At 56.5% G+C, this 21,098-nt stretch overlaps 2 protein-coding genes across 2 annotated transcripts; one reads left to right on the plus strand and one right to left on the minus strand.

Moving 5' to 3' along the window:
* Positions 1–11,247: 11,247 nt before the first annotated feature.
* On the minus strand, positions 11,248–11,903 carry MIS12 (MIS12 kinetochore complex component). The gene has a single exon (XM_009896618.2). It carries the CDS (start codon positions 11,878–11,880, stop codon positions 11,248–11,250), a length of 633 nt encoding a protein of 210 aa, XP_009894920.1. The 5' UTR covers positions 11,881–11,903.
* Positions 11,904–12,255: 352 nt separating this feature from the next.
* Positions 12,256–20,033, plus strand: DERL2 (derlin 2). The gene is made up of 7 exons (XM_054166927.1): positions 12,256–12,374; positions 12,919–12,984; positions 13,246–13,319; positions 13,732–13,825; positions 15,355–15,550; positions 16,053–16,143; positions 19,143–20,033. The coding sequence occupies exons 1-7, from the start codon at positions 12,282–12,284 to the stop codon at positions 19,246–19,248; spliced, it is 720 nt and encodes a 239-aa protein (XP_054022902.1). The 5' UTR covers positions 12,256–12,281; the 3' UTR covers positions 19,249–20,033.
* Positions 20,034–21,098: the final 1,065 nt, after the last annotated feature.

Genomic DNA, 21,098 nt, shown 5'->3' on the forward strand with positions numbered 1-21,098 from the left:
GGGACAGCTGCCTGAGGGCTGTGCTGGTGTTCCCCCTCTGCTGCCTGCAGGCTGGCTTGCTGGTTCCCAACAGTTCCAGAGCTGGGCTTTGCTGCTGGTGCCTTCTGCTGCCCACCTCTGCCCTGAGACCTCCCCTTGCTGTCTTCAGCACCTTGAGTGCTGAAGTGCCCAGGCATGGTCCCCAGCCCCACAGCTCACCTGCACACAGTGGCAGGTTGGGCAGTGACATTGTCAGTAATTGATGTTGTTAAGGAGACCTGTAATTATCATCAGCCCCTGGTGACTGCTCTGGGCTTGTGCTCTGCACTGCCCTTATCCAGGAGGTAAATCCTGCTGTGTCTGTGTCTCACCAGCTCTGTGCTCAGCACTTCCTGAGGGCATGGGCCCCACAGCCTGACCCATGCCCCAAGCCTGTGCCTGGACTCTGCTGCCCTGAAGTGGAGATTGAAGCACTCAGTGAAGGAGGGGGAAATGGAGATGGGGACCCCAGGGAGGCTCTGGACACTGTCCCATGACACACACGTGGGTTAGATGAGTGGGCAGAGCGGGGTGGAACTGACTGGAGGATTGAGCCCAGTCCTGCCCCCTGGGGCACAGCACAAGCTGCAGGCCTCCAGCTGCACTGCTGATCAGTACTGCTGAGCTCTGTCTCCTTCAGCATCTCCATCAATGGCCTGGACAAAGGCTTGGAGTGCAGCCTCAGCCAGCTGCTGATGGTCCCAGGCTGGGAGCAGTGGCTGACAGCCCTCAGGCTGTGCTGCCATCCAGCCAGGCCTGGCCAGGCTGCAGAGCTGGGCACAGGGAACCTCATGGAGCTCAGCAAGGGCAAGGGCAGGGTCCTGGCCCTGGGGAGGAACAACCTCCTGCAGCAGCACAGCTGAGGGGGGACCTGCTGGGAAGCAGCTCCAAGGAGGAGAGCAGGAGCAGCTGCAGGGGGGGTGTGGAAAAGGAAGCCTGGTGAGGGCAGGAGGTGGCTGCAGCTCAGTGAAGGGGCTCCCAGGATGAGATTTGATTCCTTAGTGACTGCAGGGGGGAGCTGGTGGCAGGGAGTTTGTGTTCCTTCGGCACAGCTCCACAGCCTGAAGCCAACAGCAGCTCTGTGGCAGGGGCTGAAGGAGGCTTTTCTCCACCTCTGAGGTGTGAGGCCAGAGCTCATTTTGCTCTCTCCAGCTCGGTGCTTTCTCTCTCACATCTCCCTCTCCCAGGAGGTGTTCCAGGCCAGGCTGGATGAGGCCTTGAGCAGCCTGGGCTGGTGGGAAGTGCTCCTGCCCATGGCAGGGGGTTGGCACTGGGTGGTCCTTAACCAACCCATTCTGTGATTCTCTGATTCAATGATCTTGGCCATGGAGCTTTGCCTGCCAGCCCAGGGGCTTCATCCCAACCCTGCAGAGCTTCAGGCTCGCTCTGAGGGTCCCAGCTGCCCTCACTTGTGCTCAGAGCCCCACACCAGCTGCAGTAACCAACATCCCATAGCACAGGCAGGTATGTGAGAAGCTGTTGCATGGTGGAGGTCATCCTTTGGTGGTGCAGCTGGTGCAAGAGCTTCAGAAACCAGCACAGCAAGGATTGTGGTCTCCCCAGTGCTGCTGTGTGAGTTCAGAAGGATCATTGATGGTCCTGGACACCTTCATCAGTGATGTTCATGGTTGGACTCAATGACCTTAAAAGCCTTTTCCAACCTGAATGCTTCTAGGCCTAGAGCCCACATTCTGTGTGCTCATGGCTGCTCAGTGTTGCTGCTCTGCTGCAACCACAGATGGTCCTTCCTGTGGCCAGGTAGCCTCCCCTCTGTGCTGGGTGCTGACAGCAGGAGGGGCAGGGTCCTGCCAGCTCCCAGGGGCTGGGGAGCTCCCCAGAGTCAAACCAGTTCCAAAGGCAGGGCTGTGCTGCAGTGCTGGGGGGTCCTGCTGAAAGCCTGAGCACGCTGTGGGTGCAGCAGGAATGCTGAGGCCAGGAAGCAGGGAGAGGGCTTCTGGACCTCAAACTTCTCCACTTTACCAGGGAGGTGCTGGAGTCACCTTCCCTGGAGGTGTTCAAGAAAGGTGTGGCCATGGCTCTTGGGGACAGGGATGGATGGCCACGGTGGGGTTGGGTTGGTGGCTGGACTGGGTGACCTCAGAGGGCTTCTCCAAGCCAAACGCTGCTGTGATTCTGTGCTCACATTTGCAGTGTTGTTTGCTGAGGCTTCCTTCCCTGGCCCACAGCCTCCTACAGAAGGCCATGCTCTGATCAGGTCCCCCCCAGCCCGAGTGAGCCTGGACTGTCCTCTGGCCCTGTTGCTCTGAACACAGCCTGCCATGGGAGCAGGGCAGGGAAGGAGCTCAGGAGCTCCTTTCCCCTGGCCTGCCCCGCAGCCAGCTGTGCTCAGAGTGGCTGCTGGCAGCCCAGGCCCTCAGCCAGTGCCCACAGGAGCATCCCAGCCCCCGAGTGAGCTCCAGAGGAGATGAGCTGTGGGCCGTGGGGATGGGGCTGCTGCCCTGTGCTGTCCTGCTGCTGCTCTTTGTGACTCCCCTGCCTGCCCCTGCTGTGCTTGGGTCTCTCGCTGCCTCGGTGTGCCCCTGCCCTGTGCCCCAGCATGGTGACCTGCACTCAGTACTGTAATGGCAGGGCTGTTACTCTGTACATACTGTACCATGAAGAGAGAGGATATTTTTTGCATGCTTTTGTACTCCAGACCTGAAGATGACAATAAAGGCCCCGAGACCACGCCGGCTGCGAGCGGTTCCTGGCGCCGCGGGGCCGCTCCGGCCTGCCCACAGCTGCCCAGCAGGGCCCAGCCCGGGGCACAGGGCTGCCCCTGCCCAGCAGGAAAGCACCTGGGGAGTGCTGACTGACAGTGCCTGAGGATGAGCCAGGCTGGGCTCAGCAGTGTGCCCTGCAGGATGCATCCAGGCCGGCAGCGGCAGTGCTGTGGGCAGCAGGAGCAGGGCAGGGACTGTGCCCCTGGGCTGGGACTGGGGAGGCTGCACCTTGGGTACGGGGTTCAGTTCTGGGCCCTCACTCCAAGGAGGACACTGAGGGCTGGAGCAGGTCCAGAGAAGGGCAACAGAGCTGGGGAAGGGTCTGGAGAACAGGGCTGGGGAGCAGCAGCTGAGGGAGCTGGGGGTGCTCAGCCTGGAGCAGAGGAGGCTGAGGGAGACCTCATTGCTCTCTGCAGCTCCCTGAGAGGAGGCTGGAGCCGGGTGGGGGTTGGGCTCTGCTCCCTGCTCTCAGATGATAGAAGGAAAGGAAATGTCCTCAGACTGTGCCAGGGGAGGCTTAGGTTGGGGATGAGGGAAAATGTCTTTGCTGCAAGAGTGGTCAGGGACTGGCAGAGGCTGCCCAGGGAGGTGGTGGAGTCCCCATGCCTGGAGGTGTTCCAGAAAGCTGTGGCCATGGCACCTGAGGACAGGGTTTGATGGCCAGGGTGGGGTTGGGTTGAGGGTTGGACTCAATGATCTTAGAGGCCTTTTCCAGCCCTCTTTGTGCTTTTAGCCACAGCAAAGAGGCTTAGAGGGCTACTTCCAGGTGTTTCATCCCTCCCTGTCCCTGCTGGGCTTTCCCCTGGGCAGAGGCTGATGGATGTGTCCTGCTTTGGTACCACCCCAGGAGCTGTCACAGCCCCATGCTGCAGTGGGACCTGTGAGGCTGCCTTCCCTTCATTGCATTTGCTTCCAGAGAAACCTTTTAGCCTCCTCCTTTTCCCCACTGGGTTTTCAGTCCTGTTTCTGGCACACCAAGGGCAAGTTAGTGCCTGAAGAGAAAAAACCCACCCCAGGGCCAGGCCATTCAGTGCTGCAGGATCCTGAGTGGCCAAGCTGTAGCAGGTAAGGAAGGTGATGTGCTGCTTGGTGCTGGGGGAGAACAGATTTGTGTGATAAGGTCAGAAAAACATGGCCAGATGTGCCCCAGTGCCATGGCAACAGGGCTGAACCTGCACCAGTGCAGAAAGAAAACTGCTGGGGAAGAGGGCCTGGCTCAGGGTGCAGATGGGGACATGGAGGACTTGTTAAGAGAGAAAACCTTCTGCTGGCTTAACTCCAGACCCCCAGCATGGAGGGGCTGGAAGGGACCTCTGGGGATCACTCAGCCCAACCCCTGCTCCAGCAGGGCACCCACAGCACAATGCCCAGGAGCACAATGCCCAGGGGGGTTGGAAGCTCTCCACACAAGGACACTCCACAACCTCTCTGGGCAGCCTGCTCCAGGCCTCCAGCACCCTCACAACAAACAACTTTCTCCTCCTCTTCACATCCAACCTCCTGGCTTCCACTCTGTGCCCCTTGCTGCCCCTTGTGCTGTCCCTGGGCACCACTGAGCAGAGTCTGGCCCCAGCCTCTTGCCCCCCACAGCTCCTTGAGCTCTTGCTGAGCATTGCTCAGCTGCCCTCTGGGGCTGCTCTTCTGCAGGCTCTCAGCCCCAGGGCTCTCAGCCTTTGCTGCTCCCAGAGCTGCTCCAGGCCCCTCAGCAGCTTTGCAGCCTGCCCTGGACTCTCTCCAGCAGTTCTCTGTCTCTCTTCAACTGGGGAGCCCAGACATAGACCCAGGACTCCAGATGTGGCCTCCCAAGGGCAGCAGAGGTGGAGGAAGAATTCCCTTGACCTGCTGACCACTCTTCCTAATGCACCCCCAGGACACCTTTGGCTTTCTTGGCCACAAGGACACATTGCTGCCCCATGTGCAACTTGTCACCCCCAGTACTCCCAGGCCTCCTTACCAGGAGCACCTCCTCTCATGCCAGCTGGGTCAATCCCCAAGCTCTGTGCCAGGGAGCAAATGAAATACTGAATATCACATAGCTGCTGTCCCATGGGGATGTGGTGTCTGGTCCCATCTCAGTGGGTCACATCACTGCCACCATCCTTTATCTAGCCTCAGGACATGGTTGCTGCTGTGTCCCAGGACAGGAGATGCCCCCAGCTGCCCCCATCCTGTCTGGAAAGGGTTTTCCCTGTGCATTTCTGCTTGTTTGAGGATCTGGCTGGGAACTCAACTTGGGGGCTGAGACAGGTGATGCTGGGTCCAGTTCTGGGCTCCCCAGTTCAGGAAGGACAGAGACTTGCTGGAGAGGGTCCAGCAAAGGGCTAGCAGGATGCTGAAGGGGCTGGAAGAGCTCTGATGGGGAGAGACTGAGAGGGTTGAGTCTGGAAAAGAGCAGCCTGGGGGGGATCTCATCAATGCTGCTCAGTCCTTCCAGGGTGGGTGCCAGGAGGATGGGGCCAGGCTTTGTTCAGTGGGGCCCAGGGACAGGACACAAATGAACCCAGGAGGAGAAAGTTGTTTGGTGTGAGGGTGCTGGAGGCCTGGAGCAGGCTGCCCAGAGAGGTTGTGGAGTCTCCTTCTCTGGAGAGCTTCCAGACCTGCCTGGACATGTTCCTGTGTGCCCTGCCCTAGGTGCCTCTGCCTTGGCAGAGGGCCTGGACTCAGTGACCTGCACAGGTCCCTGCCAGCCCCTCCCGTTCTGTGGTGCTGTGAATGGCTCAGAAGCTGCTGCCCCTCCTTTCCTCACCGGTTCAGAATGGAGTCCCTGAGCAGTAAATGAGCACTTTGGTGCTTATTGCAGTATCCATTCAGGGCTGGCTTCTGCTGCTGCCTTCCACCAAACAGTAATTATTAGCAATTAAGGTGCCAGGAGGCAATAGTGCTGTGAGCTGTGTAAGCAGCACTAATAACAGCCCAGGAGGGACAACTGAGGCAAAGCAGCAGGAGAGTTTCCTTCTCCAGGGAAATGAGAGAAGAGAAACTCCCCAGGAGCTGGTGTGCAGGAGCTGTGGCTGCCTGGGCAGTGAGGATGTTGGGCAGGGAAGCTGCTGAGGGGAAGGCAACACAAATAATCAGAGCTGCTGGTGGGTGCAGAGGCACCAAGCAAAGGGTGAGGGTGAGGGATGGTTGGGTCCAAAGGGGAGCAGCAGCACGTGGCAGCATCCGAGCAGGGAAGTGAGCTCCAGCAGCTCAGTTTGCCTGCACATTATTGCTCTTGGTTTGCTTGCTGAAATGAAGTTTTCTCTGATGATTTCCATCAGCAGAGGGGAAGATGTTCCTGCTGGGTCTGATGTGTGTCCTTGCAAGCAGCAGGTTTGGGTCTTGGTAAGCTGTTGCTGCCCAGGCTTTGGGCACAGAGCAGCTCTAAATGGGTGGTGGGTTTAAGGCAGAAGCCTAAGGCCTTAGCTGCAGCCAAGGGGGACTTAAACCAACCTGAGTCACCTCTTGGCATGGGAAGGTTGGCCTTGAGAGCCACGACTGCCACCTGTGGTTAGAAGGATGGATGTGGGGCCAGGATGAGCAGCCAGGGCAGCACCCAGAGCTGAGCTGTGTGGGGGGATGAGGTTACTCCTGCCCCTGGTGATAGGCATCAACCCCCAGATGCCCTGGGGAGGAACAACCTCCTGCAGCAGCACAGCTGAGGGGGGAACCTGCTGGGAAGCAGCTCCAAGGAGAAGGAGCTGGGAGTGCTGGGGGACAACAAGGTCCCCATGAGGCAGCAGTGTGCCCTGGGGGCCAAGAAGGCCAAAGGGGTCCTGGGGTGCACGGAGAAGAGTGTGGGCAGCAGGGCAAGGGAGGCAGAGTCTTATTCATAGTGCAACAGACACAAAGTGGAGCCCAGGAGGTTGGATGTGAAGAGGAGGAGAAAGTTGTTTGTTGTGAGGGTGCTGGAGGCCTGGAGCAGGCTGCCCAGGGAGGTTGTGGAGTGTCCTGGTGTGGAGAGCTTCCAACCCCCCCTGGGCATTGTGGTGCTGGGCATTGTGCTGTGGGTGCCCTGCTGGAGCAGGGGTTGGGCTGGGTGATCCCCAGAGGTCCCTCCCAGCCCCTCCATGCTGGGGTTCTGGGTTTCTGAGCAGACACAGCCCCAGGAGGTGTAACCCCTTTATAAACTTCATCTTTGATTGCTGTCCACATTGCTCCTCACCAAGCTGCACCACAAGCTCCAAGGCTTCCCTCCACAAGGGCTGTCTGGTCACACTCCCTCTCTCCCCTGGTTTCATTCTGGGGCAGATCTGATCTGTGAGAGTGATCCCTTTGGTGCCAAATGTCTTCACCACCTCCTCCTCCAGCAGAAAGAAACCATCTCCTCTGCTCTGTCCTAAAGCAGTTTCCAGGGAGGTTGACCAAGCAGAGCCAGGAGCCATCAGCACTCAGGCCCTGGCTGAGTTTCTTCACTCAGGTAAATCAATGCCACGCCTCTGATGCCAGCTGAATGCCCCTCTGGTGCCACATTTGTCCCCATTTGGGGGCTGGGGTGCAGGGGGAGTCAGCAGCAGGGCAGCTCCATAGCCCCCATGGAGGCATTCAGCCTGTGATGTGCAAACAGCAGTGAGGAGCTGCTGTGCACAGCCAGCAGGGCAGCTGGCACCACTGTTTGCCTCACTGTGCCCAGCTGTGCCCAGCTGTGCCCAGCCTGTCCAGAAACCACAGAATGGGTTGGAAGGAACCACAAAGCTCATCCTGTTACAGCCCCCTGCCATGGGCAGGGACACCTCCCACCAGCACAGCTTGCTCAAGGCCTCATCCAGCCTGGCCTTGACCACCTCCAGGCAGGAGGCAGCCACAGCCTCCCTGAGCAGCCTGTGCCAGAGTCTCCCCAGCCTCACTGCAAAGAATCTCTTCATAATCTCCAACCTAAATCTGCCCTGATCTACTTTCAGACCATTGCCTCTCATGCTGTCACCACAGATCCTGGTACAAAGTCCCTCCCCAGCTCTCCTGGAGCCCTTCAGGTACTGGGAGGTTGCTCTGAGGTCTCCTTGGAACCTTCTCTTCTCCAGGCTGAACAGCCCCGGCTCTCAGCCTGTCCTGGTAGGAGAGGTTCTCCAGCTCTGATCATCCCCTTGGCATCTCTGTTTCTTTGGGCAGGGCAGGGTTTCAGGGCTCTGCTGGGAACTGCTTGGCCTGGAGCAGCCAAAGCCCAATGGAAGAAATGTTGTGGTGTAACAGAGGGTTTCATTATTGTGGTGGTGCCTGAGCAGCTCCTCCCTGCCCTGTTGGTAACCTCAGCCCTGCTGTGGGTGAGGATGGAGAGGTCCCTGGAGGTGTTTCAGAAACCTGTGGCCATGGCCCTTGGGGCCATGGTTTAGTGGCCATGGTGGTGCTGGGTTGATGCTGGACTGGATGATCTCAGAGGCCTTTTCCAACCCAAACAGTTCTGATTCAATGGGTTGGGTGAGGACTATGAACAAGTTTAAGGCATAGATTTTGCTGCCTTTTGCCCCAAAGCCTGTGCTGAGATGTCCAGGCCTGGGTCAGGTCTCAGTGGGCACAGCCCCTGCCCCCTCAGGCACACCTCTGAAGGTTATCTCATGACTTGGAGCACCAGGGTGGAGAACTGGTCTGGAGTCAGAGCTGCTCAAGGGTCTCAGCCAATAAAATGTCAGTTGGAGCCTTTCTGGTGAGTCCTTTGCGTGAGCCTCTGGGCTGCAGGCAGCTGGGGCAAGGCAGAGGTGGGGAAAGCAATCCCTGAGGAGACAGCACTAAGGCAAGCTGCTGCCAGCAGTGTGTCTGAGCTGCTGGGGAGCAGAGTGTGAGGTCAGGGTGTGCTCAGGGGCCCAGACAGGAAACTTGTGAAGGCTCTGGAGAACAGGGCTGGGGAGAGCAGCTGAGGGAGCTGGGGGTGTTGAGGCTGGAGAAGAGGAGGCTGAGGGAGACCTCCTTGCTCTCTGCAGCTCCCTGAGAGGAGGCTGGAGCCAGGTGGGGGCTGGGCTCTGCTCCCAAGGAACAAGTGAAGGATGAGAAGTGACCTCAAGGGGAGGTTTGGGTTGGGGATGAGAAGAAACTTCTTCACTGGAAGGGTTCTCAAAGAGTGGAGCAGGCTCCCCAGGGAGGTGGTGGAGTCCCCCTGCCTGGAGACCATGGTTTAACAGCAGATTGGTAGAGAATGGTCGGACTGGATGAGCTTGAAGGGCTTCACCAAGCCCAGCCATTCTGTGGCTCTGTACACTGCTGTGGTAGTTTGGGCTGGGTGCCCTCTGCTACAGGGGTGTTTCCTGTGTCCAGCAGTCCATCCCAGTGGGTGGACACAGGAAATTGGGCATTTCTACCATAATCCCTTGCACCACTATGAATGTTGCAGTGGGGTCTGGCACTTCCTCTTCCCTTCCCTCTCCGACACTTGGTAACTGGGGGAGAGATCTCCTGGCCATGGGCCTGGTTGGGCCCAAGGCCACTGGGGGATGGGCAGGCTCAGGTCTGGCCAGCTGAGACCAGCCTAATAGTAGGGGGGGGGGGGTAGGGGGGGGCGCTGGGGGTTTTGGATGCACCCTCAGGTGGGGTTTGGGGTCTTTGTGGGTTTACTTTGGTTCCTTTCTTGTCACTGTTTCCTTTTGTGCACACTCACTGTTCTCTGCTTAAACTCTCCACTCTTTTGCAATCAGTTTGTCTGAGTCGTTACTTCTGCGTGTGGTGGGGAGGGGGTCTGCCCCAACCCATTACAGCTGCAGAAGCCCTTGGTGCTGTGGGAGCCTCCTGGTAGGTATCTGAGGCTAAAGGAGTGAAAATGAGAGCAGTTGCTCTGCCAAGGCCAGGCCTAGCGTGTACAGATGTGGTACAGTGACCCAGCTTCCATCAGGCAGAGGTGTGGGCTCCTGGCACACCCCAGCAATGTGTCAGCTACACGAGGGGTAAGACACCCAGCTGCTCTGAGGGGCCCCTTGCTTGTGGTGCTGGGAGAGGGGAGTAAGTGGGACAACCCTCCCCCCACTGTCAGCAAAGCCTTGAGCCAGACTCCTGCTGCCCTCTGCTGCCAGCAGTGTCTTCTGGTCAGCTCAAGGTGAGGTCAGTGCTGGGGCTCAATAATTTGACTTCCCTGGTGCTGTCTCTGTGCTGGGGCACTGTAACTACAACCTCTCTCTGCACCTTTCCTGCAGCCAAGCCAAAGGGATCAAATGCAGACACAGCTCCCCAGAGGATTCTCTGCAGAGGATGTGGTATTCACCATGGCTTTCTTCAGACCTCAAGGTGGAAGATGCTGGGTAAGGTTCCAGTCACTAAGCTGCTTTCTAACCAAGCCACTTCATTTTTACCCAGGTCCCTGCTTTGTTCTCCCCTCCTCTGAGCTCTCCCCTCCACAGAAGCCAACCTTCCCTACAGAGGGCTAGAGCTCCACAGCTGAAATTGATTCCCTCTGTGAGGAGCTCCAGAGCAGACACTGAGCCTTGCAGCTCTCCAGCCACACATCAAGGCAAAGTATTTCTGAAGGGGCTGAATTTGCCAAGCCAGTTCTGAAGGCTTCAGAAGGCATAGAATTAGGGAATGGGTTGGGTTGGAAGGGACCTTAAAGCTCATCCAGTTCCAACCCCCTGCCATGGGCAGGGACACCTCCCACCAGCCCAGGCTGCTCAAGGCCTCACCCAGCCTGGCCTTGAACACCTCCAGGGTTGGAGCCTGGAAGCTGTGGAGGAAAGAACTGCAAACTCCATTTGATGCTTTTCATAGTTTATTATTAACAGTGCAGGAACTTCTAAAGTATTCCCAAAATGAATGTCCTTCCCACTTCTGTGCTAGGAAAGCAGACACTAGGATTGCTGTGGGTTTGCAGAGGGGATTCCAGACCTGCTGAGGCAAAGATGCACAGAGGCTGCAGTGAACCTTGAATCAAGCACAGAAAGAGTGAGGTGAAGTGATTTCAAACAGCTCCATCAGCCAGTCTGCACAACATCCCCACAGGAAAGTCTGATTGAAGATCAGCAAGATCAACTTTCTGGCAGGTAAAAGGGCAGTGAACAACAGAAATAAAACCGAGCAAACAACAAAATGTATATAAACCAACATACATTGAAGCAGGACATGGACTGAGTTGCTCCTTCCCTCCAGTGGCTTCCATGCCACTCAGGGCAGCATCTTGGCTTTGAAACCACAGTGAGCAGAGCCCAGCACCACTGAGAGCTGGTACCAAACAGGTACAAAGCCCCCAGGCCCCATCCACCCCATGCCTGGGATCAGGCTGGAGATGCACTCACACCTCCAGTCCTACTTGGGCTTTCTTTCTCTTTTACTATTCCTTAAACAAATGCTGTGTTTGCTCACAGTTAACATCCAGCAGGGCAGGAAGATCCCTCCCCAGCCAGGTGACCTAAGCCCAAATTCCCTCCCAGTCACCAGTTTCACAACTGCATGTCACAGTTCCCTTCTCCCCCTGCTCTCCTGAGGGAGGTGCTGCCCAAGATGCAGACAGTTCAACAGCTTTTTTTAATCTAGAGTAAGGGTAATGGATTGGAGAGATGCTGCTGGAAAGAGAAGCAAGCTGTCTAACTGATGTTGTTGCCTCTGAGGATCTCCATCACAATAATTGATCGTGCTTCTTTACCCTCCTGCTCTTCTTTTCAACATCTTTCAGCACATCTTGCAGTTTCTTAGAGTTCTGTGTCAAAAAAGTGACGCTTTCCTTGACGTTGCTGGTCCCATGCTCCCTACAGATGCTCTCCAGCCCAGCAAACCACTGCAGGATCTTCTCCAGCTCAGCCTGGACAACCTTCTGCTCCTCCAGCTCTGCTCTAAGCGCCTGCCCCGCCGAGGCCTCGGCCCTGCACTGCCGCTGCAGCTGCTGCACCTCATCCTGCAGCGCCTGGAACTGCTCCTTGCTGTAGGGGTACTGCTCGTGGACCTTGTCCTCGGGCAGCAGCACGTTCGGAGGGATGTTTAAGACCAGCTGCAGGAGCACCTTTTCCAGGTTAGCGAAGAGCTTGTCGAAGTGCTCCTTCATGAAGACAAAGAACTTCTCCGTGCACTTCCGGATCTGCAGGGGGCTGGGCCTGGCGCCGGGGGCCGCCTCCAGCTTCTTCAGGATCACGCTCTCCACCACCAGCATCATGTCAAAGAGGTAGTCCTGGAAGGCGATGTAGACACGCAGCACGCACGTCTGCGGGCTGAAGCCGAAGAACTGCGCCTCGTAGGCCATGGGACTGACCGACATGGTGCTCGGTGAGCGCCGGGAAGCGAAGCGGAGAGGAACGCGGGCGCCGGCAGGCCTGGCTGCAGCTGAGGGGAACCCGAGAGAGCGGAATCGGTGCTGCGGAGCGAGGCCGGCAACAGCGAGCAGCTACCCCGAGGGCACCGACGGAGCCAAACCCGCCCCCGCCCGCCTCGTTTGAACTCCCTCAGCGCGGCGCCCCCGCCGGCAGCCAATCAGTGGCCGCAAGGGTAAACGCCCGCCCAATCACCAAGCCCTTCAGCCCTCGTGAGCGGGGAAAGTGAGGCAAGTGAGCCAATGAGAGAGCGAGGCGGCGGGGCGCTGCCGGGGCCGATTGGTTGCGGCGGGGGCCGGGGGGCGGTGCAGAGGCGCGGCGGAAGCGGAAGTGGCGGCGAGGCGCTAAGATGGCGTACCAGACCTTCCGGCAGGAGTACCTGCAGGTGCCGCCCGTTACGCGGGCCTACACCACGGCCTGCGTCCTCACCACCGCCGCCGTGGTGAGTGGAGCCGGCCTTGGGCCAGCCGATGCTGCCGGCCGCGCTCCCTCCGGCCCGCGCCATCTCACACCCACCTGAGGAGCCGGCCCGGGGGTGGGGGCCGTGGGGCTGGTTCCACGGGGCCTGACAGAGTAGGCGGGATGTGGGGAAGAGGAGGAGGGTGCCCTGGTCGGGGAGAGAGAGGCTTGTTGGTGGGGAGGGGAGAGGAGTATGCTTGGGAGCCATGGAAGGGATTCCCTCAGACGCTTCCCCGCCCCAGGGTCGGGACTCTTCCTCTGGGAGGTTCCTGAGCGGAGGGGATCCCCTGAGGGCAGCGCTTCCAGCGCCTCCACTGCCTCCCGCCCTGGAACCGGGAGGTGAGCAAAGCACAAGTAGTGCTGAGGGCTGAAGGGGGGCAGGCGGTTATCAGGACTGGCTTTTGCTAGGAAGCTCTGTGCTGACTGCGTGCTTGGGCTCTTCCAGGCCCGGGGAACGGAGCTTGCCTGGGCGTCTGTAGCGTTTTTCCTGGGTTGTTGATTCCTTCACGTGTTCTTTTCTCTTGCAGCAATTAGAGCTAATCACTCCCTTCCAGCTGTATTTCAACCCTGAATTGATATTTAAACACTTTCAAGTAAGTGTTAGGTGCAGTGTGGGAGGGGGTTAAGTGCACTGCTGCGTTTGCAGGTGCTTGTTGTCTGGAAATTGTGGGTTGCAGTTTGTTGGTGTCACATCGAAGCTGTAGTTTAACAGCTGAAGTGCTGATCGCTGTGTCCTGGCACAGGCCTTGAGTTCATTGTCTGTCAGAGAGACTTCAGTTGCATTGTGGTTGGCTCTTGCACTGAGGCCCTAAGAAGGAGCTGGGAGGTGTAAGCCTGTGCTTGTCTCGTTGCAGGTGTGGCGTCTGATCACAAACTACTTATTCTTTGGACCAGTTGGCTTTAACTTTTTATTTAACATGATCTTTTTGTATCCTTCACCGAGTTTGTGTCCTTCCCTGGGAGGGCAGAGCTCCAGGCTCTGGCTGTGTCGCTGTATGTGGTCACAGGCAAGAGTTCTGCTCTGCTCCACCACGAAGCCCTGGAGAGGTTAGCGGTGCTGAGTGGACATCAACAGGAGTTTCTTCCTAAACTGTGCAAGAACTGTGCTGTTTGTTCTTGTGGGGGCAAGGCTGTGGAACAAGCCTGACCCTTCAGTTGGCTCTGACACAGAGGAGGAAACTCTGCTGGGCTCCCCCTCCCCGCTGAGGCGGAGCGGAGCCGGCAGGTGATGGACACGGATGCAGGGGTCCTGTCTGAGCTGCTGTGTAGTTGGATCCTGTTCCCCTGGGCTCTGTAGTCCCAGTCCCTTGCAGTGCAGTTTTCCTGAGCCCTGGCTGCAGGTACCGCTACTGCCGGATGCTGGAGGAGGGCTCCTTCCGGGGCCGCACCGCAGACTTCGTCTTCATGTTCCTCTTTGGAGGCCTTCTAATGACCGTATCCTTTGGGGGCCTTGAGAGCCCAGGCTGCTGGGGGGAGCTCAGGAGAAGGGACTGGGAGCTGCAGTTGTGGTGTTGCAGTTCTCTTCTTTCTTCCTCTGTTTGTAGTAGGAGGGCTGTGCCTGGAATCCTGCATCCGGCTCTGGGCTCCCCAGCTCAGGAAGGGACAGGGATGTGCAGGAGAGAGTCTGAGGGAGGGCTACAGGGATGGTGAAGGGCCAGGAGCACTGCCTGGGGAGGAGAGGCTGAGAGCCCTGGGGCTGTGCAGTCTGGAGAGGAGAAGGCTGAGAGGGATCTGATCAATGTCTATCAATAGCTGAGGGCTGGGGGTCAGGAAGGAAGGGACAGGGACAGGCTCTGCTCACTGTGCCCTGTGACAGGACAAGGAGCAGTGGATGGAAACTGCAGCACAGGGGGCTCCACCTCAACATGAGAAAGAAGTTCTTCCCTGTGAGTCTCCCAGAGCCCTGGAGCAGGCTGCCCAGAGAGGTTGTGGAGTCTCCTTCTCTGGAGACTTTCCAGCCCCATCTGGATGTGTTCCTGTGTGACCTGTGCTGGATTCTCTGCTCCTGCTCTGGCAGGGGAGGTGGACTCAAAAGATCTCTGGAGGCTCCTTCTGACCCTTAGCACCCTCTGATCCTGTGTGACTGGCAGTGTTTGTTCAGGTTTGGATGCTCTGTGACTGTTGCTGTTAAATGCTGGGTTGGCCTTTCAGGATTTTCACTGCTTGAGAGGATTATGGAAATGAGATTATCAAGAGAAAGGGACTGCTCAGGTGTCTAATCCTGCTCAGGCTAAGGGAATGCTGTCTATTCAGTGGTTTCATGCTAAACTGTGCTGTGAAGGGATTAGTCATGCTGCAGGCACCTAGCATCCTGCTGTAGCTGTTGAATTGGTTTGGCAGCATCATAGAATCACAGAATGGTTTGAGTTGGAAGGAACCTTCAAGATCATCCAGTTCCAACCCCCTGCCATGGGCAGGGACACCTCCCACCAGCACAGCTTGCTCAGGGCCTCATCCAGCCTGGCCTTGAGCACCTCCAGGGAGGAGGCAGCCACAGCCTCCCTGGGCAGCCTGTGCCAGAGTCTGCCCAGCCTCACTGTGCAGAACTTGCTCCTGATGTCTAACCTAAATCTCCCCTGCTCCAGATTCAAACCATTGGCCTCATCCTGGCACTCCCAGCCCTTGTCCAAAGTCCCTCCCCAGCTCTCCTGGAGCCCTTTAGGTACTGGAATGCTGCTCTGAGGTCTCCCTGCAGCCAGCTCTCCCAGCCTGTCCCCACAGGGGAGGTTCTCCAGCCCCTTGATAATCTTGGTGGCCTCCTCTGGACCCACTTCAACAGTTCAGTGCCCTCCTGTGTTGGGGGTCCCAAAACTGGACCCAAAGAGGTTTGGTTTGCTGGAACCTGGGAAAGCAGGGATGGGAATTGTGGGGAAGATGCAGCATTGCAGGGCAGGCTGGAGAATTCTTGTGTTTGACCTCCCAGCAGTACTTTGTGCCCTGTTTCCTTTAAGCAGCCCTGGCAGCTCTTTGGCCTGTTTGTGAACCTGGTGTTCCTGGGCCAGGCCTTCACCATCATGCTGGTGTACGTCTGGAGCCGCCGGAACCCCTACGTCCGCATGAACTTCTTTGGCCTTCTCATCTTCCAAGCCCCATTCCTACCCTGGGTACTGATGGGCTTCTCACTGCTCTTGGGGAACTCCATCATTGTGGATCTCCTGGGTAAGCAACTGCCAGAGCCATCAGCGTTCGTTCCTGTAGTGTTGTACATGAAACCAAGAGCAGGGAGCAGAGAGAGCCTCTGAGTGACTCTGGTGTAGTGGTGCTGGATTTGCCCCTGGCTTCTCTTGCTCTCTGAGCACTGCAGCGTATTTGGGGCTGTAACAAGGGTGGAAAGAGAGGATGCTTTGTCTTTTTATTGCTTGGGGTCAGCCCAGGTTTATCATTTGCTTCTGGGCATCAGACAATTGAGGTTGGCTCTGTTGCAGAGCCATGCCATCAGTGTGCTCAGTCATGACCAGCAGCTGCCTTTGTATCCTGCAGCCTGAGTGAGGCTTTTCTTGCCAGTGTGCATCACTGTTGTTTATATTTCTCTCTCTCCTCATGTTTTTTTCTGAATGGATCCATGTGTGGGGTTGGTGTTTGTTTTGGCCTAGGGAAGCATTTGGGAAGCTGTAAAGCAGCAGCACTGAGGGTCACCCTGTGGCTTTTCTCTGTCTCCCAGGTATTGCTGTTGGGCACATATATTTTTTCTTAGAGGATGTCTTTCCCAATCAGCCTGGTGGTGGAAGGCTCCTGAGAACACCATCTGTCCTGTAAGCATTGGGGTCTGGTTTGGAGTGGGTGTAGGAAAAGTGCTTGTGTGGAAACCTGTTCAGAACTCAGTTGTGTCAGCTGCTGCTGAATGAGAATCAAGGCAGAGCTGTGGTGTCTGTACCTGCTCTGTGCTTTAACTCATGTTGCCAGACAAGGTGGGGGAGTCTCACAGGTGTGTAAGTGGGGACTTGACTTGTGGGGAAGGGCTAAAAGGGGTTTGTAACCCTTGAGTTCTTTGGCAACAGTTTTTCATTTGCTGGCTGAGTTTTGCCTGTTGGTGGCACCAGAAGTGCCTCTTCCTGAGGTGTGAGGAGTCCTGACTGAGCTATTAAACAGACCAAAGATCACTGATACTTTTTGCCTGCAAAAGCCCCTCATGGCCATCCAGTCCAACCATCAACCCAACCCCACCATGGCCACCAAACCACAGGAGCAGTGACTCCTCCACCTCCCTGGGCAGCCTGTTCAGTGCCTGTCCAACCCAGACCTCCCCTGGTGCAATCTGGGGCCATCCTTTGCTGTCCTATCACTGGATGCCAGGGAGCTGTATTGTCAGACTGGCACATGAGAGAGCTGCCCATATGAAGAGGCTAAACTCCACCTTTCTTGGCCCTGAAGGTTTGTCTTGGCTGCACATTTTCTTTGGCAGTGGAGGCAACATAAGATGTTCCCCAACCTGCTCCTCCCAGCTTGTTTCTGTTCCAGGTGTAGCTGCTTGAGGACTTTTGAAAGGCTTGGGACATTCTTGGCTGTTTTGGGTGGGGGTTTTACCACAGAAATTGTTAGGAGTCTGGTTCCTGGAGACTCAGCCTGCTGTCCCATGGCTTTAGGGGGCAGTTGAGTGGAGAGGTGAGCTGAACAGCCACTGTCAGGGAAGGAGAGAGCTCAGCTGAATGGCTTCAATGTGTGGTTAGCATCAGGAGTTTGTGAACCCTTTTATGGCTTCCAGTGCTTGGCCCTGAGGTTGCCATCAGAGTAAGTCAGTGCCAGCATGGCACAGCCACCCTGGGGGCAGCATTCTGTGACAGGGCTGTGCAGGGGAGAAGCCTTGCTTCTGTTTTCATCTGAGACATTCTGTGTCTCACAGCTGTGGCAAAAGGCTTCAGTGTTTGTGTTGCAGGCTTGGGCTACTCCCACTCAGTTCCCTTGTGTGTGGAGGCTGTGATCACCTGCAGTGCTGCACAGCAGCCTGCCTGAGAGCAGCCTGCTGAAACCACAGGGCAGTGAAGACTTCAGAAGTTGAGCTCTCTGTGACTCCTAGAATCAGAGATTGGTAGAGGTTGGAAGGGACCTCCAGAGTCCAACCCCTCTGCCAGAGCAGGGTCCCCCAGGGCAGGTCACACAGGAACACATCCAGATGGGTCTTGAAAGTCTCCAGAGAAGACTTCACAACCTCTCTGGGCAGCCTGCTCCAAGCCTCCAGCACCCTCACACCAAAGAATTTCTTCATGTTGAGGTGGAACCTCCTGGGTTCCAGTTTGTATGCATTGTTCCTCATCCTGTCACAGGGCAGCCCTGAGAAGTGCCTGGCCCCTTCTCCACACCCAGCCTGCAGGTACTTGCAGGCATCAGTAAGATCCTCTCTCAGGCTTCTCCAGGCTAACCAGCCCCAGGGCTCTCAATCTTTTCTCACCAGACATTCTCCAGTCCCTTTATCATCCTCACAGGCTCCACTGGGCACTCTCCAGCAGTTCCCTGTCCCACTTGAACTGGGGAGCCCAGAACTGGATCCAGTGCTCCAGATGTCTCACCAGAGTAGAGGGGGAGGAAGACATCCCTCAACCCCCTGGCCACACTCTTCTTCATGTACCCCAGGATACCATTGGCCACCTTGGCCCCAAGGACATTAGGAGTGTCTAGAGCTGAACTGACTCTCTCTGTGTGACCTAACCTCCAGAACCCTGAGGGATTAAATTGTCAAGTTCAGGCTTCAGCTTAGTTTAACTGCTCATAGAATCAGACTGCTTTGGGTTGAAGGGACCTGTTAAAGCTCATCCAGCCCAACCCCCTGCAGTCAGCAGGGACATCCCCAGCTAAGGTCCATTCTATGAATCCATTAATCTGAGTCTTGCCTGTGAGACTGAGATCATGACTCTTACTTTGTCCCCTTCTCAAGACATGAAGAGCTCTTTAATATCCAACTCACAGTTTGCTCCTTAGCCTGTTCTGGAACATGCCCATCTGGGGCAATTCTGCCTTAGACTGGAGGAGGAGTTTTAAACACTGAATGTTAGCATTTGGAAGCTGAATCTTGTAGGTCTCTGTTGATTTAGGCAGTGATTGTAGACCTGCTCCCAGGTGGGGCCTCACTGGGAGAGCAGGTGAGACCTGAGTGTAAATCACAGGATGGTTTGAGGTGGGAGGGACCTCAAAGCTCATCCATTTTCAACCCCCTGATCCTTTGGTGATCCTTTGGTGAGCCTTTGATTCACTTCTCATCCAGCAGCTGCTTCTGCAAGCAGCAGAACGAGACTCTGCCATTCCTTCACCAAACAAGCTCAGGCCCCCAGCCAGGGCCCCTGGCTTTCAGGGGGTGCCATGCAGAGTACAGATGTGGGAGGGAAAATGCAGCAAGGGTCAGAGCCCCTCTGTGGCATTAAAGGCTGGGAAAGCTCCTGGGGCTGCTGCCTCCTTTTGCCAGAGGGGCTGGAGCTGGTGCTCAGAGACCACAGAGTCACAGAATGGGTTGGGTTGGAAGGGACACAAAGCTCATCCAGCCCCTGCCATGGGCAGGGACACCTCCCACCAGCACAGGCTGCTCAGGGCCTCATCCAGCCTGGCCTGGAACACCTCCAGACAGGAGGCAGCCTCCCTGGGCAACCTGTGCCAGAGTCTTCCCAGCCTCACTGCCAAGAATTTCTTTATGGAGCAGAGCTCTGGCAGGCTGCTTGGGAGGGAGGATGCTGCTCCATGTGCAGGATTTGAGCAGTCTTGGTCTTGCTGTGAAATGCATCATCTGAAGGCTAAAAACTTCCCCAAACCCTCTTGTGTTTTCCAGCAAAGCAATATTTGACACCCCAGCTGATGACCCCAACTACAATCCCTTGCCAGAGGAGCGACCAGGAGGGTTTCCATGGGGAGAAGGTCAGCGCCTGGGGGGCTAACCACTGCCTGTGCCAACCCCCAGCCTCAGCTGGCAGGGACTGACCTGAGGGGAGCTCCATCCTGGGAGCCCTCTGGCTCCCCACCGCAGCAAGGACACTTTTGACAGCTCTCTGGTTTTGAATCCAAGCACTTTATGGAGCAGCAGTCAATCCAAGATGCTTCCAAGATGCTCCCAGTGGCTTTCCCACTCAGGGAATTCTTTGAGCTGGCAATGAAAATACAAATCCAGTGGAGCCAGAACCCTGAAACTGGAAAGCATCTGCTGGCCCCTGCAGTTAGCAAGACCATGAGCACTTGGGTCAAGTGATTTCTAAAGCAATGGTTTTCAAGTTATTTGCTACAGGCAAACAGCTGAGAAACTGTGCAGGGAGAAGCCCAACTGTGGGGTTTCAACTCCTTGTTTTTTATTCTTGGATAAAACAACTACAAGATGGTTGGAAGTCTCCATTTCAATGGCAGAGGAGTTTTTTAACCTTGAGATGCTCTTGTCTCCAGTCTTCTGTGAGTGATGAGAAATACAACCTGCAGCACACTGCAGGTTTGCACTTTGCCAGGTCAGTGTCTGGGATGTGCCTCTGTGTGAGTGTGCTGCAGGCTGAGAATAGATTTTGCTGCCTTTTGCCCCAAAGCCTGTGCTGAGGTGTCCAGGCCTGGGTCAGGTCAGCCCCTGCCCCCTCAGGCACACCTCTAAAGGTTATTTCATGACTCGGAGCACCAGGGAGGAGAACTGGTCTGGAGTCAGAGCTGCTCAAGGGTCTCAGCCAATAAAATGTCAGTTGGAGCCTTTCTGGTGAGTCCTTTGCATGAGCCTCTGGGCTGCAGGCAGCTGGGGCAAGGCAGAGGTGGGGAAAGCAATCCCTGAGGAGACAGCACTAAGGCAAGCTGCTGCCAGCAGTGTGTCTGAGCTGCTGGGGAGCAGACAGGAAACTTGTGAAGGCTCTGGAGAACAGGGCTGGGGAGAGCAGCTGAGGGAGCTGGGGGTGTTGAGGCTGGAGAAGAGGAGGCTGAGGGAGACCTCTTTGCTCTCTGCAGCTCCCTGAGAGGAGGCTGGAGCCAGGTGGGGGCTGTGCTCTGCTCCCAAGGAACAAGTGAAGGATGAGAAGTGACCTCAAGGGGAGGTTTGGGTTGGGGATGAGAAGAAACTTCTTCACTGGAAGGGTTCTCAAAGAGTGGAGCAGGCTCCCCAGGGAGGTGGTGGAGTCCCCCTGCCTGGAGGTGTTTCAAAGAGGCAGAGATGTGGTGCTGAGGGCCATGGCTTAGCACCAGAGCAGTAGAGTCAGAAAAGGGTTGGACTGGATGAGCTCAAAGGGCTTTGCCAACCAAACCAGTTCTCATGGTGTAATTGTTGTGGCAGGACTCTGTCCAGCAGAGATCAGACACTGAGTGGGACTCGGCCTGAATCTCTGCTGATGATAAATATGTGCTTGAGGAGCCCCAGGAGGAGTCAGCACAGTCACACTCCTGGCACTGTCACCTTCACCGGGTCACCCTGCATGGGTCACATCATGATAGATAAACCCAGATGCTGGTGGCACTGTACCTCCCTCCCCAGTTCTGGAGGAGAGATTTACCCTTGACACACCTCTGATCCTTAGCCTCAGATGATGCTCTTCTTAGCTGCCTCCAGTTTTCAACTGCTTTGTGGTCCAGAAGGTGCACTTGTTGGACTCTCCTGGGGAACTACTTTGTCCACAAGCAGCAAATCAGAGCCTGGTAACAGAAGTGCTGAGTCTAGGCCTGAAATCCTACTCTCCAGAGCTGGTGGAAGTGTTTGGGGCAGTGCTGCCTTAGGGTAGCTCAAGACAGACATTGGATCAAAACGGGTTCAGTGCTTCAGAGGCTCTCTGCT

Source organism: Dryobates pubescens, chromosome 13 (genome assembly GCF_014839835.1).
Source record: "Dryobates pubescens isolate bDryPub1 chromosome 13, bDryPub1.pri, whole genome shotgun sequence".
In the NCBI taxonomy this organism is placed as follows: domain Eukaryota; kingdom Metazoa; phylum Chordata; class Aves; order Piciformes; family Picidae; genus Dryobates; species Dryobates pubescens.

Bases quoted from the DNA above. Each gene is read 5' to 3' on its own strand.
- DERL2 (XM_054166927.1), top strand. From the start codon at position 12,282: ATGGCGTACCAGACCTTCCGGCAGGAGTACCTGCAGGTGCCGCCCGTT. The intron at 12,985-13,245 runs GTAAGTGTTAGG...GTCTCGTTGCAG, and splicing joins TGATATTTAAACACTTTCAA to GTGTGGCGTCTGATCACAAA. The intron at 16,144-19,142 runs GTAAGCATTGGG...TGTGTTTTCCAG, and splicing joins CTGAGAACACCATCTGTCCT to CAAAGCAATATTTGACACCC.
- MIS12 (XM_009896618.2), bottom strand. From the start codon at position 11,880: ATGTCGGTCAGTCCCATGGCCTACGAGGCGCAGTTCTTCGGCTTCAGC.